Raw genomic sequence first — 22,397 nt, forward strand, 5'->3', positions numbered from 1 at the left:
TTAAGACTCCCCTGAAGTTTGAGATGCACACACGAGGGCTCGCGGCTTGGGTGGTCCCTCTACTTTGGTGAGCTGTTGCTAAGCAGCTAATAATAGTCGTGTTTGCTGAGTAGTTTTTGCCCTTCTGGAACCAATCAGAGCCCAGGAACCCCGGCCATCTGACAGCCCCGGAGGCGGGATTTCGAGCGGTCTTCGCCACGCCCTCCTCCCCTTCTCCGAATGGAGAGTGATCTTTTTTCACATCTATTGAATCTCTCAGAGATCGCCTTGTCGCGCGGCCTGAGGAGGGACCCCATAGATCACAGAATGCTTCAGCCACCGAGAGATCGACGTTTCCACAGCATCTTCCACTTCGCCTTCTGATATCGCGGACTTTCCAGCGGACGGCGTGAAAGTGGGGAATTGTTGGAGACCTCCAGATTCGCGAAATGTTGGAATGGAAGGCGCAGACTCTGACTCGCCGTCTCAAACAGGAGTATGAAGTGCTTCGCGGATCTGGGATCAACGAGAGACAAACTTGGTTTTCTTCGGATATCACTAAACGCTCGCGGGGAAATACACTAGCGCGGATAACGAGACGTTCGGCGCAGACTTTGCAACATGGCCTCGGCTGTTAATGTCTCCTCCGAGCAGGAAAACAGAGACCCCGATCGGCCGAGGTTAACACGGAGAAATAGGGGCAACTATCGGACCGCCGCGGCGGATTTGGAGTATTTGCAGCGCCCGAGCTATTGCGATGCTGCCTTTGCATTGGAGCAGATATCAGAGGTGCTTTTATGTTTGCCCTGTTTGCATTTGGACTTTGTTGGGAATCTCTGACAAAGTGCTCAACTTTAGTGAAGTCGCTAGGTAACGGGATAGCCACGGCGCCGATGGGGGGGTCTATGCGCGAGGCAACCTGTAGCCGCTTCATTTGTTCCCCGTTATGTCCATCTGTCCCGATACATTAATCGTAAACATAACTGTCAGACGTGAAGCTGAGCTCTGAAAGTAAAGCGATGGGTCTTAGTGATGTTGGCCCTATCCGACTGATTGAAGCCCCCTCAGATAGGATCTACACACGGAGTCGTTTTCGTCCCGCACTGCTCAGGCACGATCCATGTGGCTGCCCTCTTCCGTTCACAAATATTGTCGTAACTCCCTCTGTGATGGCTGCAGCACTTCCCAAATCACATCACATCGCGTCCCTTCAGCTATGCGACCCACGTGCATCTCCGATATTACCTACATGACTTTGGACATTGTAACCTGTTTCCCTGGTACAATGTCCAAAGGATGCAATCTGTCACATTGCAGTCATACTCAGTTTAACGTCTAGTTTATGCGTGGGACAATAACTCATTTGAATTATGCTCTTTGAATGCCGAGAGAATAGTAGGCTACAAGTTGTATGGAAAGCTATTTTAACATTTATTCATTAGAACCAAGTAGTATTTTTTTTGTGAGTAGTTATTATTATTATTATTATTATTATTATATAATAAAAAATATTAAGTCATCACTTTTTTAAATAGTTTCATTAGTAATAACTATGTCTTAGACTTAGATAATAATTCTTATTCCTAATCACAAAACCAATAATGACAAATAACTTTTCTGTTTTTACTGGTAGCAAATTGAATATTTGCCATTGAATTCTTTGAGGATCTGTGGTTCAAATATATATTTTAATGTGGTATATGCACATTGTAAATTATATGAAATTATATGACAACATGTTTCTACACTGCTTTAACTTGTTAAAATAAGTTAAGCCTTTAAAAAAAAGTATGTTATAAAATATTCAACTTATTTTTTTTAAGTCAGTTTAATGTAATTTAACTTAAACATCCAAGTTGATTGTACTTAAATGTTTAAGGCAGCACTTTTTAAAAATTTTTATACAGTGTACCAGTTTATAGCACATATTTATACAACACCTGAATCTATGTAATTCTTATAACATTCTAAGACTAGTTACAATCTTTTTTTTCTATGCAATGACTGACCAGTCAGAATGGCTGCTCTATATTTTAATTATAATTTTTTTACTGGTAAGATTATGAATTATTCTAGTTTAGCAACTTGAATACACACTAGTGTCTATTAAATATGTTTTAGTGTGTGTTTAATTAGTAGGAAAACTGGAATAGATGGTAGTATCTAAAGAAAATGTATTATATTCTAATGAATAATTACAAGTAAGACTGGAATAGATACTATTCTGAAGTTGATATCTGAACAACATGAGATAATTCAAATTTCCCACCACAACATATTAGTTATTGTGATAGTGACTAGTTGTAAATGAGTAAGTTGTACTACTGGTATCTAATAAATAGATATGTCTAGTGACACTGAAAAAGATACTAGTCACTACTACTTGAAATAGTAATAAACTAGTAGTAAAAATAAGTGCTTGCTATAATGATAGAATAGTTTTAAGGGATAAATGTTAAAATGGCTTGCCATAGAAACAGTGCTTGAAAGTGTGGATGGAGGGGGTACTTTTAAGACCTTATGAGTGGTGTTATACATAACCTTAATTGTTTAATACATTTCAAGTAATTACTTGAAAAGAAAGTAGGTTTTTCCTGATAATAGACTTAATGAAGCCCACTAAGTGCCAATTTAGTTTATTTACTGCATTTAATCGAAAAACGATGAATAAGTATCGACGGAATTTAGTTTATCTGTTTAACAAGGTGATGCGAGTTTAATATTTGCTCTCTCTTGTCTTGTAGGGGAAGGCGACTGGGAGGAAAGCGCCGCTGTGGTTGAGAGCAAAGTTTCAAAGACTTTTGTTTAAACTTGGCTGTTACATACAAAAGAACTGCGGAAAGTTTTTAGTTGTGGGCCTTTTAATATTCGGAGCTTTTGCTGTTGGCCTAAGGGCAGCTAATCTGGAGACGGATGTGGAGAAACTCTGGGTAGAAGGTAAGAAGCTGTTTCCCTTGTACTTAAGTCTTTCTAATACGTTTTCCCCTCAAGTGTAATCTAAAGGCAGACCTGAAGCAGTGGGTGTGGTGTGGGGGGTCTGTCATGTAAGCTGAAGGAATTGTTTATTGTATTGAAGTCTGGCAGAAATCCAGATTAAACGTGATAAGAATGTTTTTCGCTTCGAATTTGCCTCGCGCGCACGAATGCAGTTTGCTTATGGAACGTTATAGCGTGCGCGCGCGCGCGCCGATTGTTTCCAAGTTCGATACATCAGTGGATATTTGATTTAGAAAGCAATGTGAGTGTTTTTTTAACACGAATAGCCGCCATTTTGTGAGTGTGTGCGAGTAGTGTGTGTGTGTGTGTGTGTGTGTGTGTGTGTGTGTGTGTGTGTCTGCCTCCAGCAGTTGAATCTGATCCGTGCTGCTCACAGAGCCTGTGTGTGGTCCTGTTTTGGACAGCGTTCAACTTTCCAAAAAGATTTGTCTCAGAGTTTCAGCAGGAACCGAGCGAACTACAGGCAGAAACGTGCACTCAGACCCGACACAGACTTCAGCTCATAGGCGGTTTGAAGAGAGTTTGAAAGAGAATTGTTTTTATTTTATGAATAAGTCAATTGTGAGATGTTGGGGCCGTAGTGTGGGTGGTGATTTTTGAAGGGGGGAGGGGCAAATAGGCCTTTCTGCTTTGATCTACATTCCTGCAGTTTAAAGAACCTTTGATATGACCACAGATGATATAAGAGGTTACCTTATAATTGATTTCACAGGCATTTTTATATTAAGTTATTTTAATTGGATAAATTGGCTTTCACTCAGTGTGTTTTTGGACAGTACACACTCCATGTTCTGTCCATCCAGGACTGAAATTAAAGTCAGTGGTGTGTGGTAGATTTATGAAATGAGACAGTTGCCTCTCAGTGTTTCGTTTGTTTTTGTAGCATTTCCACTTGATGTCCCTTTCAACTAAACACTGTGTAAACATGGAACACTGTAAACACTCTAAACAAACTGCTAGTATAATAATGTGTATTTATATGAACAATCTTCGCATTTTTAAGCATTTTTAGTTTTTATTTAGTTGTAGATTATCGTTTCAATTAATTTCAAGTTGAAATTTGTGATGTCTGATTGGGTGAGCTGTTTATTCTGTAATTAGTTACACCATTTTGACCAGTTGACCTGTTCCTATTATGATAGGTGGCCATTGTCACGATAATTGACTGAACCTAGTAAGATATTTCCTGTCAGTATTTTTCAGTTAGCCCTCGTAAAACTATTACTTCATATAAAACGAGTGATTTTTATTGTATGGATATGATTTTGGGCCACACTGTCTACAAAGAATTTATTATTTAACACATGCAAAAACAAAAGAGAACCAACAAATTACAAAATATTAATGACTGCCTATGTTGTTAATGTATGATTTTCCCTGCAAACTTTTTGTTTTTCTATGCATTTTGTTTTGTTGCATAGTAATATAAAACTATAGCTTGCCTTTTTTACCAAATAATTTTGTTGTAATATTTGTAAATACCTTGACTAAGTTTAGTGTTTTGTTCTTCCCTCATATAAAAATAAAAAATAAAAAAAGTTTTTTAAAATATATTTTGATGGTTTACTTTGAATTTTTCATTAAAAACAGATATCCCCTCTTGACATCAATTTTGGCTTCTACACACACACACATTTATATATATATTTATATACTATGTCATTGCAATTGCATAAAAGGTGTTTTGAGGTATTTGTATGTTCCTGCCCATTGAAACGTTACATTTATTTTTTTAACAGATTTTTCTGCATTTTTTAGATAAACTAGAGAAGGTAATATAAATAAATTTGGTCTATTTTCTTTTACTTGTCCTAATTTGCACCTTACAGTTCCAGGTCCCCTGGAGCACCTTAAGTCATTGCTTAAGGCTACTATAATGGAGCGGGTGCAGTAGCATCCTAGTCCCTAAAACCTCAGTCTACCCCTCAGTTAGAGACAAATGTTTGCTAGACTAATGCTAGATATTTTAAGTAAATACTTAAGCTGAGTGTCAGTAATCTTTAGTAATTATTCTCAACATTAAAGTCATTTTGGTTAAATCGAATGTGACCCTTATCACAAACACCTTACCTAGAGCTTTATCCTCTCTCTCTTCAGGGCTTTATTTTTGTTGCTCACTTCCACATTTCCTTTCCAAAAAGTGCAGGAGGTTTGCAGATGAAGTATGACAGTCGGTTGCTGGACACACACTCACTCACACCTCAGTTGTTCCCATGTCGAAGCACATGACAGCTTCCAGATGCAGTAACATCGAGACCTGTTTGTTTAGATTAAACTCCACAGCTGAGGGATAGATTAGTTCTGGTTGGCCAGGTTCTGCGCTGGGAGATGTCGGCCCAGCGTCCATTAAGATGCATGTTTATGTTTAGTTTGGAACAGTCTTTTGCTAGCGACCTCCAAATGACCCTTCGTTGAAGCTGTGTCTCTTACTCTCCCTGAATTTCAGCTTGAATGGGATTCAGTGTGATCTCATGTTGGCTTTCATCACTTGCCATTGAGGGCTGTTACGCTCCAACCATTATAATTTGTTTGGTTGCTCTACAGATTTTCAGTGTTACATGATTGATGTAGATAATGTTGCCATAGCTTTTCAATTCACTGGCTGTATCCTCTCACTGATCTGATATGAATGTAGCTTTGATGTTTTGGACTCTAATTTTTGAAGTTGTGGAGACTTGTGTGGACCTCCAGCAGACTTCTTCAGGTTAGATTTTGTGCAGAAAGAGAAAAAAAAAATATTTAAGTGTGTGTGTATAAAATGTATATAAACTCAAAATAATGGCTTTTTAAGCAAATTTGCTGTTATTGTATAGCTTTAAAAAAGAAGAAAAAGAAAAAAAGAAGAGTTGCAGATAAAATGAGTAGCCATCTTTTTGGCTTTTCAAGATCACAGGCTCCAAGTAAAAAAAAGAAAAGAAAATACCAGCACCGCCTGAATTTAATTAAAACAGTTTCACGTAAACATTCGCCTTCCTGTACGCCTTCCCCTCCTGGCCGCTTTTGAGAAGGACCGCTCTCGCAGTGAAATCATTGAAATATCAGGGTTCGGGTTGTCCCATTCTCTCGTGCAGGGGGTAGGAGGAGTAGCATGAGGCTCGGGGCCACAAGGCTGTGTCCCTCAGGACCTGAGGTCATCGAGTGGAGACTCCGCTATTTAAAAGCTCATCGGATCCTGGCTACATGACCCGGGTGCAGAGTGAGGGGTTCCAGCTAACGCCAACCGTGATGAGAGAAGGTTTACTATACTAGCCCTCCTGTGGAAGAAGAGCTTGATCGATTTTAAGGCATTTAATGATTAATTTAACCAGCAAGATGTTTTTATACACCCAGCAGGGGGCAGTGTAAATTTATTAGATCAGTGATCAATGTGCAGTAACTCTGGGTATTATGGAAGACATTTAACTTGGGTTTATGTAATTCTCGCTTGATGTATTTGTTGGTCTTTTGTCCTTTTTGTGCAAATTTGAGTTTTATGTGAACTTGATCAAAATTTTAAGTGTTTACTCCAGCCGGGCTTTTTTGGAAATAAAGTGTAGACTGAGAATGCCTTTACATTCAACAGGTGTGGACATATTGACAAATCTCTTTTGGTTTTCCGTTGAAAACATGAGGATGATTAAGAGTTAGCAGTGTGTAGGAGTGAATAACCTGCAGTTCATGTTAGGAAGAAGTTATCTTCTACTATGAAGGAAGTAGCTGAAGAATGTGACCTTCCTGCATTGTGGTGAAGAGATCAGGATCTAGTGGAATTCTCCCTGTTTAGATGTGCTCAGGAAGGCTTGGACACACATGGCTGAACTGTAAGGGATGGATGCAGAGCACTAGGGGTGGGCGATGTGGCCAAAATCTTTTATCACGATATGAGTAATTTTATTTCACAATAACAATATATATATCACAATATAGTTATTTTTGCTTTAAATAAGGTTTAATCATTGAAATTCATCATGAATCATAATTTTCAATATCACAAAAAACTAATACTAGCCTAACTCTCAAGCTTACTGAAGACAAGTTAACAGTGATAAAGAAAGAGCAAATAAACTAATTACAAACTACAATAGAACAAAGAAACAAATGAAATAGACCTACCTGAAAAACTTCAAGCACTAGATTAGAAAAGAAATACTACATAAAATGTATAATCACATAAAAAAACAATACGTAGACTTTATTGTTTAAATTAAATATACATTTCTTATTACAGTTACAAAAGTGATTCAGTCGAGGTGCAGTGAGAGATTTTCTCTTATTTGTTGTTTGATTAGCATTAATAATGACAGCAGGTACATTTGGATGCTGTCACTTTAAGACCGACTGCACGGATCCATTATACCCATGCGTTATCTTTCTCAACCATAGACTTCTCAACTAATTACGTTCACTTAAGACATAAATTACTGTGTTTACTTGCAAATAGGCTACATGGTCACTTTGACACTTAGGTTTGTGTATTCAGTCGTCCAAGCCCAATTAGGCGGCAAAAAGCATTTAGTTCAGTTCTCACTCGCTTTATTAATGTGCGCTCGTCTCTCAGGCTACGTTTACACGGAAACGATCTGAAGAGAAAACGCAAAAGTGATCACTTTTTATTCTGCGTTTAGACGAGCGTGGGGGGGGGGGGGGGGGGTGGGGGGTGCATACTAATTCGATGTAGTATGCACTCCAGGCGGCTAGGTGGCAATGTGAAGCACTGACACCTTCACTGTCTAGCAGACTTTTGCGTTTTACCGTTTAGACGGAAACGCGACGGTGGAGCGTTTTTAATATTTCCACTCTGGAAGGTGGTTTCACTTTTTTGCGTTTTTAAGCCCCAAAAACGCCGTCGCCGTCTAAACGAAAGGCACATCTGATAAAATATTTTTACATTTTCACCCGCGAGCGTTCTCGTGTAAACAGGGCCTCAGTCAGCGCTGAGAAACAGTCTCTTTTAGAGATCGCTTGCATATACTGAAATGAGTTGTATTTCGCTGCTAATTGCACTTTAACGTTATAAAATAACATGTTTTTAAACCGCATCGTTTAAAAACGCATGTAAACGACAAGCTTTCGTCACATGAGTGTAACCGCGATAGAGACGATAGTCCAAAATCTCTACCGGTTGACAAATTTCTACCGGTTAATCGTGTCTACCAGTATATAGCCCGCCACTACTCTGAGCTAGTGAAACCTAACCAACGCATGCAAAATTGGAGGGAAATAAAAAAAACGCTCCAGATATACACTTTTTGAAATAATATATTTATTTTAAAAGGTATCATTAACATAACAGTCATTTAAATGTAGCCTTTGTAAGAATATAAAGCAAAACATTAAATATGCAAAAAAAAAATGTGTAAACATCTACGCTAGTATTTCCAAGTCGACTATCAGCGCAGCAGTATTGTTTAATCGACTAGTCGAATAGTCTTGCACATCCCTGGTGGATACTGTAATATTCTGGTTCATAGAAATGGTTTCTTTCTCAAATGTAACTGTGAGATTTTTGCCTGTTTTCTCCACCAGGTGAAAGTTGTATGTCTGATTGCTTAGAAAAGTAAAACTGCATTGTATTTTAAACAATTCACACAGTTTGAGGGGCCTATTGCTATTCATGTCAGTAGCACATACAGTGCAGGACAACTTGCATGACAAAGCAGTTTACAATGTAGCAAATTCCTCTGATTATCGTATTTTGGCACTTGACTGTTCCTAGATTTGGCCCTTTCTCAATTGTAACTATGGGAATTTTGCCTGTTTTCTCCACTAAGTGAAAGCTGATAACTAAAAGTGCACCTCTTCTAAACTTTCCACTCAATTTGAGGTGACATTCATGTCTGTAGCACAACTAGCGTGAAGATTAAAACTGTTTGTTTAATACTTCGCAGTTGCTTAACATATGTTTGATTTTCGTATTTTACACTGTCTATAAATCATGATTTCTTCAGCGGCAGCCTCAACACTTTTAAAACTGATGCAAGTGTGTGGAAGACAGATACGAATGGAGCAACTCCCATCCACAACCAGCATCCTGACAGCTCTCCAATTCCTGTGTTTATATTCTGCATACCTCCACTCCGTGTTATTAAAAAAACAGAGACACCAAAATGACGGAAAAGACTCATGCTTTCTCTCTCTCTCGCTCTCTCTACTCCCCTTCCCCTCTCTTTTCTTCCGAAAGCTTTCACTGCCCTTCAGTCCCCCCCCCCCCCCCCCCCCCCCCCTTCTCCGCTCCTCACACTGACACCCCCCTCCTCCCCCTTCACTTGGGAGTCCATCCCTGGGATGCCAGATGTATTACAGAGTGAAGCGCAGCAATGTAAACACTGAGTCCTGCCATGGATGCCGGGTGGTCTGGCCCTCCCCCTCTCCACCCTCCCTGTCTCTGTGGCCGAGGGGCGGAGGAGTTCAGCGAAAGAGAGTGAGAGGGGGAGGGGAGCGTAGTAGCTGAAGTGTTATTTGTGTTGTTTTGGTTAGAACGGCCGTTTTTCTGCAATCTGCTGCTTCGGTTAATGCTTACGTATTGGCCAAGGTACTACGAAGTTCAGCCTACATCTTGACCAGTTTCCTTCTTGTTCTTTGGGAACAGTTTAGTAAACTTGTAGTGAAAATTTAAACTTGCCTTAAAACATGCCTTTAGTTAACCTGCAAGAAGTGTTCGATATTTTGCTTTATCGGCAACCAAGGAAAGGAAATTGATCTCTGTCGGGTGTTTTTAGGCTGATGAAATTGGTTTGCATGTGAATGTAAAACCATAGTAGAAATGCATCTGTTGCAGCTTTTTGCATATTATTGATTTGAGTTGACTTATTATTAGGGTTGGGAATCGTAAGAAATTTTCCGGTTCCACCAAACAATTCCGATTCCAGTTCCGGTTCCCATTCAATAAAAATGATTTAAAACAACTAATAAAAACTAGTAGTAAGAGAAAAATCCACAATCCTTTATGTGTTTATTTCTTATACTTGTCAAATGAGTTTAACAGACTGGTAATGTCAACAAATTCAACATATTTAGCAATTATTGCAAAAATAATTATTTTTTTCTGATGGAAAATAAACATTTCTGCATTCTCTAGGAGAATTTGGGACCTCTCCTAGCTTATTGTATCTCCAGCAGTGGAGAATACCCTCTCAGAAAGGGTAGAATATGCTTGAACACACATGTATGATCCAGACAGGTGAAACAGAACAATTTTTAAATCGGTCTGAATGATTGATTCATAAAGACTTTACTTATTTCATTACTGTATGAATCGGTGCTCTAGCGGTTAATACACAGAACTGCATGCGTCTTGTGGAAGAACATTGTAGCCGGAGCTACTTCTCTATGTATATGTCTATGATGAGTCATGCAGGCACTGGGCTACTCCGCAGCGGTGCCGACCTGACCGGTGTAAAGTAATCTGAGTGTAAACGCTTATTACAGGCTTACCGTAGTGATTCAGGATAAGACGAAAACACGGTTTTAAAAAAAGGTATTCATGATGTTCTCGCTCATTATATAACATTTGTAAATTCTGAACACAAAAAAGTTACGGACTGCAGCTTTAACAGTCGTTTTTATGAATGTTTTGAAGCATCAGATGAAGCCTAATCGATACACTCGTTATTTGAAGTGACTTTCAAAAGGTGATTTACTCTATTTTGGTTGCTACCGTACACATCAGTTTTTATACTCGAACAATAAACTTTTATTTTAGTACTTCTGTGATCATTTGAATATTTGTAACATAGAAATATCGATACTGTGTGGTTGAAAAGACTGACAGTAAAGCTGTTTCATATTGACAACTGCTCTTTCTGGGTCAGCGATAGCGCAAACAGATTTGAATGTTCCGGTGTGAAGTTTTTGTCATTTAGGAATAAGATCGTGTGGGTGTTTGAATCGAGATCTTTTAAAGATTAATCGTGCAGCTCTACTGTCTTTACACTCTCTCTCTGAGAGAGTAGCGCGAGGGCTTTTCAGTGCATTCATTACTATTTTAATATTCATGAGAATATTCATATTCTATTAAAGGATAAGCTTCCAGCAATTCGCCCTCACACATCGCACCAGAACTGTTTTTGGAACTGAAACTTCGGAATTTCACACGGTTCCGGTATTTTTCAAAAACACTAACGGTTCTGGATAAGAACCGTTTCTCGGTTCCCAACCCTACTTATTATATTAGCTAACTTGGATTATTGGTAGTCATATCAAATTTTTTGACTGCAGACACCTGTAATCAGCCAATCAGACACCAGTATTCCAGAGAGTCATGTAATAATAAGCGATTATTTATTTTAAAACCCTGACTAACTGGAAATGTCCCAGTGATATCTTATTTTGCTGGAGCTCACCGAATGTTTGGGTAGGTGTGCGCACTGATCCCCCAACCTCAAGTGTGCACAAACTCACACACACACACACTTTTCCTAATGCTTTTTGTTGCAGTGCGATCCAGTTCATTTGAATAGTTTTTTCTTAAGGCAAGGGACTTGAATGAAGCCAGCAACGTGGAAAAATCTACCCATTCAGGCCCCTCTGAATGTACATCTCTGGATTGCAGTAAGCTGTATTTGTAGGCAGCGGACTGCTAAATACATCCATTTTTCGCGGAGCAGATCTGGACAGGTGATTAGCATAATTAGAGGAGAGCTGGCCATACATATGGTAATGCGGTGTGGAGTAAATGGCAGCTGCGGTGTAAAATTTGTGTCAGGGGTCGAACAGGCTGCTTGGGGGCATTGTGCTACAGCTGCGGGTCAGGGACTCTCTCTCTCCCTCACTTTTTCTTTTTCTCTCACTTTCACTTTCCCTCTTTCCCACCCATCGTATCTCCTCTGCGAAAGGTGGATAAGTGCATGGTGAAGGTCAATGTATGGAGCCACTGCAGGGCTTTGCTCTATTTGTGGATATGCTACTTAATTTTATCGCTATTAAAACTGACGTCTAGAAATGGCAGTATTATTTTTCTTCAACCTAAACGAAATGTAATAAATACTTTGAAGGCAGCTTTCTGGTTTAGATGTGAACTTAGCAGTCAGCGGCATGTCGAAACTGGTGCGTCGTTGATGAGGCCGTTTGTGGTGCGCTACAGTTTGTGCCTGGATTTGTGCACGTTGTGCGAGGGAGAGTTCATGCCGCTATGACCCTGTGCAGAAACTTCCGTGCGACCACAGGGGGTCTCTCTGAGTTGGAGTCTAATCCAGCTAATCCCGCCCGCAACACAGTCATAAAAAGTTCCTCCCTGTGCCGGCATTGCCACACACAGCACCCCCCCCCCATCTAAAAAAGCTGCCATAAGCCACACCATCCCATCATGCAGCGACCCCAGCAACCGTTCTTCCCGGCCCTCCAGCCGAGTGATTGGCGTAGTCGGCGGGATGAAGTGGTGGGTGGTAGGGGAGCTTGCAGTAGTGTGGAGTTATGTCATGATCTTCAAGGGGTTGGGTGCAGTGGTTTTTGCTGTGGTGGAGGGGGGGGTGTGGGTGGGATGTTTCTTTTGTACCAAACCCCTCACACCCCTCAGAAACAGGCCACTCAAAAGCCACTCTGCAGCTGAATGGCGAGAATAGTAATGCGCTTGAAAACTCTGGGCAATGGGAGAGTCCTTGCAATGGCAGCTCCCCCTGTTTGTGAAAGGGAGGTTCAAGGGTTAATGTTATGCAACAAACTGAATGGGCCCAGTGGAGGCACCAACACACACTGACATGCACACCAGATTCACTGGCTTTCCTGCTGCACCCCTTGCATACCTGTGGGTTAGACAATATGGATGGTTTTGGTTTTACATGTAAATTCCTCTCTGCTGTCTAAAGTACCTACATATAAGTTAGTGAAAGTGATTATCTGTTTTGTTTATAGGTTTCTCAGCTGCTGCACATTTTAGCGTTTTTAATACCTGGTTAAAGCATAGCGTTCATGCCATGTTGTAATTACTGTGATTGCGAGATGGCAACATGTGGCGTTCCCAGAGCTGTTCATGTCCTCAGACTCGGATTTATGCATTTCTGTGGCAACACTATCAACGGCGAAATGATACTGCAGCAGTCAGGTGGTACAAGCCAGAACTCTCTAAGTTGTTTACGTTCATTATTATTGTAATGTTATGTGCTTTGAGACACGTGATGCTTTGCAGAGTCTCCGGTTCATGTGTTTTGGAGGAGGAGTGGCTTTGGAGACGCTCTGAAGGGAGGATGGGATCTAATGCTTTCAAAGCTATCTTGAAGTTGCTAGCCTTTATAAAACCACACCTAGCTTTAATGTTATGTATTTTTTGCTTACATGTGTAGTATACAAATAATAAGCTGCTTTATTACAGCTTTTCTTGGGGAACATTTCATCAGATAAACAGAGCTGATTCTGATTTTCATAGAGATCATTTCTAGAAATCATTTATATATTATTATTTAAAAATCATAATTATTATTTATAATAATTATCATTATAATTAAGATTTTTTATTATTAATTAGTAATTATGAATTCCTATTATTATTATTATTATTATTATTAATTATTAAACTGGCTCAGGTTCCAGTCCATTTAATTTATTCATTCTAGATTTTGTTTTGAGAAAAATAACTTTTATCACAACAAATATTTGTTTTGAATGTGTATACTTTACATTGTCATATATACTGTCATATTGAGTTAGATATGACTTGTGATTCAAGATCCACTCTGATTCAGAAAGTGAGTTGTTAGATTAATTCCAATAGATAACTCATTTGTTCAAGTTTGATTCATGAGATTTTTTTTGACTGGTTTGTTAAAAAGAGTAATAACTGAATATGCACTGGTTCTCGGTTCCCAACCTTTTTTTTTTATTATTGATTAATGCATATTCGATAATGTGGTCAAGAAAATTGTGTTTCACAACGCTTCGTCAGGACCACATTCTTGCAAAGCATGAAGTAGAGCATACACAATATTTTAAGATGAAGAGGCTCTCTTTGGTTTTCAACTGCTTTAACTAGTGTGCTCACTCACATAATTAGATGCTGAGTGCTTTTTATATAATACATTTCCTCTTATAAATTATGATACCATTTGGTTCATTGGTCCATCAGGGCAGATTGCTTTCTCACCTCAACCGAACCGCCCCAGAGTTTGTTTTCAATCGGGCCGAGACCAGGTGTGGATCCAAGCGCGGTTGCTGTGTTCACATTTGCCTAAACAAAACAAAGGGAGAAAACACACCAGGTTCCGAAACAAATGCTCCAAACAAGCCAGGTGTGAAAAAGGCCTTAATCTCCCAGAAATATATCTACACCTGTCCATGTCGATACAGTTTATGGGCTTTTAGTTTTTATAGTTTTGATGCACAGGATTAGACAATCATGCTGTTTTTTAAAAGACCATAAAACACACCTGCAGTCATGTTTGAATGAATTCACCTCTTGTTCTCTGTCATTCTTTCTCGTTCACATTTTCTTTTGGTGTTAATTTCACACCTGAGGCAACGCCATTTGTGACCCCAGAACCTATGCGTCTCTGGAGGGGTGTTGAATTCTCCAGAGTTCAGGTCATAATATGACGTTTCCAGCAATATTGAAGTCTTTCTCTGTGAAGTGAGCGACATGCATTGTTATAGTTCCTTCCTGTTGCCTCTGTGGGACATACATCAGAGGAGTCATTCATGACATGTAGGTGACCCAATGCATGGTAATCCAGAGTGGAGACTTTTCTGATTGAAAACTGACATCTGAGGCTGTTTCATCTCCAAAACATGTTGGTGATCCCAGGGCCTCAAAATCAGGAACATGCTAAGCTTGTTAGGGATATAATCAACCTGGTCCCAATAATCATGTTGAAGTAAAGCTCAGGCTCGCTTGAAGCTGCAATTAATGAGGGATATTATAAACATGCCCCAAAACAAGATCAGATGTACATTTGGGCCCAGGAAAAAAGAAATCCATTGCTTTCTCAGAATGCTTCTAGACATTTCCCTCCTTCTCAGCCTTTTTCACTGGCAGGGTGGTCTGCCCTTAGAAAAAAGCATGGATATTTTCAACTTTAATACAATTACAATGGTTTGAAAATATTCAACGTATGTCTGTCTCGTGAATTGAAAACCATTGTTAAATTGGATTATAGCTTATAAGTTGTTACAGATTGCTTTACACAGCCCTTCCTCCAGAGCTCGAGTAGGTTAATAAGAAAAAGACACTTTTTTGCTTTAGTTATCAGGCATGTTGTGTTTTTGAAGTTTTAGTGTTTTTGAGGGGGAAAACAGTAAAAAAAAAAGCTGAATTGGTTGCTAATTGTTTTATTTTTTGTTGTTTTATGCTTGCTTATGCTGCGTGAAATTGAGACCATTCACACATGTTCAGAGTGTGGAAAAATTGTGAAGAGCCTAAAGCCCAATTTATACTTCTGCGTCGAACTCGCGCCGTAGGTACGTCGTAGGCTATGTGTAGCGCTTACCCTTCGGCGTACCCTGACGTGCACCTCTCCAAAAATGTAACAACGCGTCAATTCTACGCGGACGCAAGCGCTGTGATTGGTCTGCTAGAACCCCTCCCTTGGGTTTCACATGCTTCCTCTGCATTTGTAATTGCGCATCAACGCGGACAACGACACAGAAGTATAAATGAAAACCAGCGCTTTAAGTCTACAGCGTAGAGGCTCCGGCGTAGGTCTGACGCAGAAGTATAAATCAGCCTTAAGTCTGTTGCCACGCACAACTAGGTGGGAGAGGACTTCGTTTAAATCCTGCTAGTGTAACTTCTTAAGAAAAACATTGGTAATTGCTAACATATGATTCTGACTTAATTTTTCTTTGTTCATGTCCAGGGTTTTTCCTGGGTCAAAAATGACTTTGGTGGTGGCGGACACACAGACACAGTACAAAGTACCCTACCCATGTGAACTGCAAGCCCAGTACTGACAATAAATCTAAAATAAATACAATAATACAAAGAAACAGTTTGTAATATTAACTTATCCTATTTATTCATAAAAAATAAATAAAAAATCACTGTCAAGACATCAAATAGTTCTAAGCACGTTGATTTATGATCTATTTAAAATCTGTAAATTTAGGCTATATGTAAAAAGTCACTGAGTGACTTATTTGAAAAGATAACAATTTAATCAAATGAATAACAACAAACAATAATAAGTAATAAAATGAACAACAAAATTACACATTACATAGAAGTTGCAGATCTATTATTTTGACTTTACACTCCAAGACTTCATGCACAGATCATTTGACCCGGCCATTTCTACGGTTATCACTGTCAATCGGGTTCAATCGCACATTTAAATCCAGAAACTTTGCAATGTGTAGTTAGTAGCATGAAAAAATATTTACTATAGCCTATACAGAAAGCAAGCAAAGATTGTTGCAAGCTGTCAATTATAACGGCAGGTACACAAAGCTGCAATCGATGAAGCTGCCTACTCTGTGCAATGAATTATTGATATTTTGTTTATACTTTTTGGGTTATAATGAAAGGATTCACAAGCGTGCAGAACTCGCGCTGAACAAAACTCTGCTGTTTTGAGTGGTGTTGAGTGTATTCTGACCAAACTTAAATGCATCTGATTGTTATTGCGTTCACTCACTCAACAGATATGTCTGTGATTGGCTACAAAGCTCAACGCTACAAAAACACGTTGTAAATAGAAACCATTGACTCTCTTCACAGAGTGCTTACCCGTTATAATCGCACGTACATTTGAAGGGAACAATATTGCTTCTTTTTTGATGCCGCCAAAGTAATGCAACAACTCATGTCAAGTGACTTTGCCCGTGTAATACACAAGCAAAGCTAGTCTTCAGAATCTCTCCTCTGGCAGAATAGGTCAGTTAAATATGGTTGAATTTACCTTCAATACTTCAAAGGAAAATAGTTGACCATAAATGAACCCTCCTCCCTGCTTCAACATCTCAGAAGAGCTTCAGAATCATGCAACCTGCCATCCGAAACACATCACACCATTATATGATTTGCTTGATTACGTTACAAGGAATTGACAGATTGCCTGACTATACCAGACTGTATTATTACCTGGTTCAGAGTAACTGTGAAGTCCTTGTGAACCGTGTTGCCTGCTTCTCTAGGGTGCTTGATCCTGGAAATGGAGAAGTCTTCTATTTTCGGAGGTCAGGTAGAGAGCGCGTGAAGAATCGACAGCTTTGAGAGGCGGACTTGGACGGTGTTCAGCAAGACGCTTTGAAAGGCTGCTTTTGTAGCTGTGAGGGTTTTCTGTTCCTGTTGGAGCTTAGGTGTGCCACACAACGACTCCACTGCCCCAATGCAATAAAGAAGCCAAGGCGCTTACACACACGTGTGCGCATGCAAACGCACTTGCGCACACACTCATAATTCATAAGCCTGGATTTGAAGGCTGTGAAGAAGACTGCAGGTGTTAAAGGGTGCACCGAAAGGCATTTTGAAGTCAAGTTAACAGGACAGATGGGAGCCTGTACATGTGTTAGCTTTTCCTTTCATCGAGACTGGAAGATATGATTGATTACAGTGAGACTGTGCTTGACCCTGTGTGACGGAAGTGAAAGTTATGATTGTTTGTCACTGAGTGACTTTTTATCATGCTTCTCTGTTTCTTGTAGGTTTTTCAACTGCTTGTTGATGGTAATAAGTTTATAAACAAGTAAATAAATAAATTTAAGTTGTCAGCTTGGTGAATTGAGTTTGATGAGCTAAAAAGATTGCACTGCGAAATAATGCAGAGAAAACGCGTCTTTTTATTTTGTGGTCTTCACTGACTCTGAGTCAGTGTTTTTAATTAATTTAATCACATTGATTAATGTTTCGCTTAATGAACTAAATATATCCGAATTAGCATCTGACTCACCCACTCAACTCTACATCGTCTACATTGTCATCTTTAACCTAAAATACATTTAGATTTTAATAAAAATCTAAATATTTAACTCAATTTTATTGTGAATATTGAAATAAATTATAAATAAGTAAAACATTTACTTGTAATTATGTTGTTTCGTAATTAAAACATAAAAAAATAATACCAATTTACTAAAAAAAAATATGTAGTTAGGAGCATTGTGGGAGTTTGATCATTTGGTGGTGGACAAAAATAACAACAACAGCAAAAAAGCAGCATACTATAGTTTTTAATTATTTTCTGACATTGAGCTGTTGAATTCGAAGCAACATTTCATGCTCCTAGACTAGGATTAATAAAAGTACTAAATTGTTGTAGAGCCTCATCTGAGTCTTCTTTTCCATCTCTTTTCATTTCCATTTCCTAGTGGGTGGCAGGGTGAATCAGGAACTCAAGTACACGCGGCAGAAGATCGGAGAGGAGGCCATGTTTAGTCCTCAGCTCATGATACAGACGCCACGACAGGAAGGTACTAACATTCTGACCGTAGAGGCGCTGAAGCAGCACCTCGACTCCGCCATAAAGGCCAGCAGAGTGCACGTTTACATGTACAACAGGTAATGGCACAACAGCCTCTGCAGAGTTATTTTTTTTATTGGGTAGTTGACGCATAGTATGTCAATGGACTTTTTTTTCCTTTTTTTTGGTTAAAAAATGTGAATGTGTATATTTTCCTATTTGTATGAAGTCCTATAAACAATCACTATTTCTTTCTATTTTATTTTCAGTCATAGTGTGCACAAAATGACAGTATATCTAATTTCCACCATTGCATTTTCAGGCAATGGAAATTGGAACATTTATGCTACAAATCAGGAGAACTTTATACAGAAAACAATTATGTGGACCAGGTAAGGAAGAATGCTCATCTTTTTAAAATGACATTTTAGTAGAAATATTTGATCTTCATAGGAGGACCCAAAGGCTTGAGAAAGTAATAGCACATCTACCTTTTCAGATTATAGAGAATCTGCACCCATGTCTGATCATCACTCCTCTGGACTGCTTCTGGGAAGGTGCTAAGCTACATTCAGGAATGGTCTACCTCCCGTAAGTTACACACACCTTTCTGTATTTCATTGGAGCTTGTAATTGACTGTCCAGTCTGACTCTGCAAATCAAGTTGATTTGCCAGAAAGGCCATTTTCATACAGTAAACACTTCGCTGACATGTCCTTCCTGTGAATAGAGCCATGTTGAAAACTAAAAAACAAGCAAACTAAATTTAAAGGAAAAAGTTTCCCAATCCAATTAAGAGTGGTGGTTAAAAGTGGATTTTACCATGTTTATTTGATAAATTTCCTCTTTAGGGGTCATTTATTTATAAATCAAACCTAAACAGGAAGTTTAATGAGAGTAGAGTAATTTGCACTCTTTGTAAGGTGAAATTTTATAATCATTGAAGCTCAACATGTCTGATATCATCTACGAGTTAAATGCTATAATTTATAGAAATGTTCAAATGCAAACACCAGCGGAAAATGAATGCGCAGAGCATGGAAGCATCAAAAACTATTTGCATTATGCTTGTAAGATTAAGTCCATGAAGTGCAGGAAAGATTTTTTTATTACTGAATCAAGTTCTGTGATTTTGATTCAGTTTGAGAATTAGATAATCTATATTTTTGCATGAATCAGATGAGTACATAAGGATGTTGCATAAAGAATATATTTTTTAAAACATTACATTAATCACTATATTTTAATCGAATGACAGCCCTAAGTGGTGCTTCACAGTCTCCAGTGGGGTTTTCTGAAGGCCTTCATTGTAATGTTGAACCGCTCGAGGCCTCACACTTCTGCTGCTAATGGCTCCTTGCAACAGTTACACTCAGTGGACAACCACCAAGTCTGCAAAAGTTTTTCTGCCCCCCCTCCCCCCTCCCTCTTTCCCTCCATCATGGATGTAAATAAGGATTTTACTGTGTTCTGGTTGGGGGACTTGGAATAATGACTCAAGCCTGGTTAGGCACATACAATGTGGTCTGAACCACCGCAGGCCTGCCAGAAGAGAAAGACAGAGGGGCGAGCAGAAGAAAACACATACAGAAAAAAGGAAAGAATGAAAGCAAGAGGGAGAAATGAGAGAAAGATGGTGCAGGGACAGAAAGGCGGAGCTGGTTTGACAGAGGGAGGCTTAGAGAATCAGTCAACGGAGCGGTGGAAGTGGATGGGTGATGGAAAGTGGGAGGGTGAACTCGGTCCGAGGAAGGCCGTCTGAGGATAGAGTCAAACATACGGGCGGGACGGGAGACCGGGTGAAGACACAGCAAGAGAAAGAGGGTCTTGAAAAAAAAAAACTGAGACGAGATGGCAAGCAAAGTATGGGAGGTTTGTGAAACTGCTGCGTTGGGCTGTTAGTTGTGGGGAGATGCCAGGCCCTGAGCGGGATCACCCGGCACGGCAGTATAATTAGAGGGGATAAAGATCAGATGAGCGGATTGATTCCATTTTCTCAAAGCTGTTATTATGGAGGCAGGCTGAAATCCAATCCCAACTACATTTGTGCTGCCACCGCTGTGACGTGCAGCATCCATCAATTCCTAAGCCTTCGGAATTCCACCCAGTCACCCTTCCTCCGCTCCCCGTAGTTATGCCGTACCACTTTAAGCACTTCCAACATCCCATAAGCAGGATCCATGGTTAAACATGCACTGTTTATTTAAGTTATTTTAACAAATTATTTAACAAGAAATAAATTACATTTTAAAATATATTAAAATAGAAGAGTGTTATTTTAAAATGTAAAAATATTTCACAATATTACAGTTTTTTAAAGTTGACTGTTTTTCCCCCATCAAATACATGCAACCTTGGTAAACGCAAATCTTACCGCAATGAGTGCCGCATTATAAAAACAGTTTATCTTTTGAAACGTACAAGATCAATGTTAGTTTTTATACAATGGGCTAATCTTAAGAAATTTGGGAGTGGAAAAGGCATGTCAATGGTACTCTGTGTTTATGCTAGCAACTTTCTATGGGAGTTAATGTGCCTATAACCCTGCCTTCTATTCAATTCCGTTGTACTTCATCTAACACACTTTAAGGCTGTAATGTGAGAGTGCCATAATGTGAATGCCCCCTTAGGTCCATATTAATAAAATGGTTTCTTTTTCTTCACACAGTGGCAAACCCCTAGTGCAGTGGACCAACTTCGATCCGATGGGATTCATTGCTGAGCTGAAGATGCTAAATAATCCGGCGGACATCTGGGAGGAGATGCTGGTCAAAGCAGAGGTGGGCCATGGCTACATGGATCGCCCCTGCCTGAATCCTGCGGACCCTGACTGTCCATTGTCAGCTCCCAACAAGAACATGACACGGGTGGGTTCAGCATACAAAGGATGGCATAGAGCAATAGTTAAAAATCATTGTTGGATCTCTTTTTTCCCAGTCATAGGCTATAGCTAAAGATACATGATTAAAGCAAAGTTGTTTTGCATCTTGAGTGTGTCTGATTTATGAACTGTCATCATCTTAAGCCTTTTGACGTGGCTCATGTTCTGACTGGTGGCTGCTATGGGCTTTCCAAAAAGTACATGCACTGGCAGGAGGAGCTTATCGTAGGTGGGACCAAGAAGAACGACAGCGGCAAACTTCTAAGGTAAGAGACCAATTTGGGATTTAAACACTGATGGCATTCATAGAGATAAATTTATCTTAATGTATTTTAATTGTAAAGGGGATAAACAATCGTGAAAACCATAGAGGGTGTGCAAAAGGAAATAAAGGAAGCGTGTAAAGTGTGTCTTTAAATATGTTAGCAGTGCAGTTTGAGGCCATTTTGGGCCTTACATAGCAGTGGAAAAATATAGCAATTTGTCTTTCCCTCTCTCTTACACACTCACATGTACAGTATGAGGTTTGTTTTTGGTTTCTTGGCAGATTGTAATCATTAGTAAACTGCATATTAGTATTCATTCCCACAGACTGAGGAAGCCCACACCTTTTACTCTGAGCGAAATGTTTTTTTTTCGTTTTTTTCTTAAGGTCTTGAGTGGGGACAGAATTCAGCATCCATATTATGAGAGAACATTGTCACAAATCCCAAAAATGTTAATTCACTGCAGTGGTGGTGGCGGAAAAATATTCTCAAGTGGCTCTGGAATCGTCCACTACGATTTCTAGGAATCTTTTCACTCTCTTGTGGCTTTCTGAAAAGAGAAAGTCAAGGGGTTTTTTCATTCAAGAAGTGTTCATTGAACAATAGCAGGTTGACAGTCCACTTGAGGGAGTCTGTACTCTACAGTTGGAGAAGTCTGAGCTCGTCTGTGGAGCAAAGTGACAGACCGCTGTATTTCAGCATGTTAGTGCTTCTTTTCATGGTTTTTTATCCCCAAGAAATGACAGACAAGGTTAAGACTGTTTTTGCTCTTTTTAAGCAGCATCCATTATCACTTCATTCCCCCCAAGAAATTGAGCTTTAACAGCATGCTAAACAATAACCAATAAAGAGCAACACCCATCGAGTGATTTGTTTTGAAATTGGGCCACACGTTGCACCGAGGACAACGCACTACAAAGTTGTGTGCTGACCGTTTAATGTCACCACAACTTTTTGTATATGAAACGCTTG

At 39.4% G+C, this 22,397-nt stretch overlaps 1 protein-coding gene and 1 long non-coding RNA gene across 3 annotated transcripts in view; one reads left to right on the forward strand and one right to left on the reverse strand.

Moving 5' to 3' along the window:
• The first annotated feature begins 130 nt into the window (after nt 1-130).
• The window catches only part of ptch1 (patched 1), a 56,663-nt gene continuing 34,396 nt past the window's right edge, over nt 131-22,397 (forward strand). The window contains exons 1-7 of one of the 2 annotated variants that reach the window (XM_082189004.1): nt 131-768; nt 2,724-2,916; nt 18,187-18,376; nt 18,601-18,670; nt 18,778-18,869; nt 20,947-21,145; nt 21,304-21,425. In XM_082189004.1, coding sequence (XP_082045130.1) covers nt 601-768; nt 2,724-2,916; nt 18,187-18,376; nt 18,601-18,670; nt 18,778-18,869; nt 20,947-21,145; nt 21,304-21,425 — 1,034 coding nt within the window. In that variant the 5' untranslated portion in view covers nt 131-600. The remainder of the gene's footprint in view (nt 769-2,723; nt 2,917-18,186; nt 18,377-18,600; nt 18,671-18,777; nt 18,870-20,946; nt 21,146-21,303; nt 21,426-22,397) is intronic. The other variant, XM_082189005.1, reaches the window with a different exon arrangement.
• LOC309513231 lies at nt 5,794-8,026 on the reverse strand. The gene is made up of 2 exons (XR_014211373.1): nt 7,879-8,026; nt 5,794-7,508 (listed from the first exon to the last, which is right to left on the reverse strand). It is a non-coding gene; the product is annotated as an uncharacterized lncRNA (long non-coding RNA).

This window comes from Leuciscus leuciscus (assembly GCF_965113295.1).
Source record: "Leuciscus leuciscus genome assembly, chromosome: 13".
Lineage (NCBI taxonomy): Eukaryota > Metazoa > Chordata > Actinopteri > Cypriniformes > Leuciscidae > Leuciscus > Leuciscus leuciscus.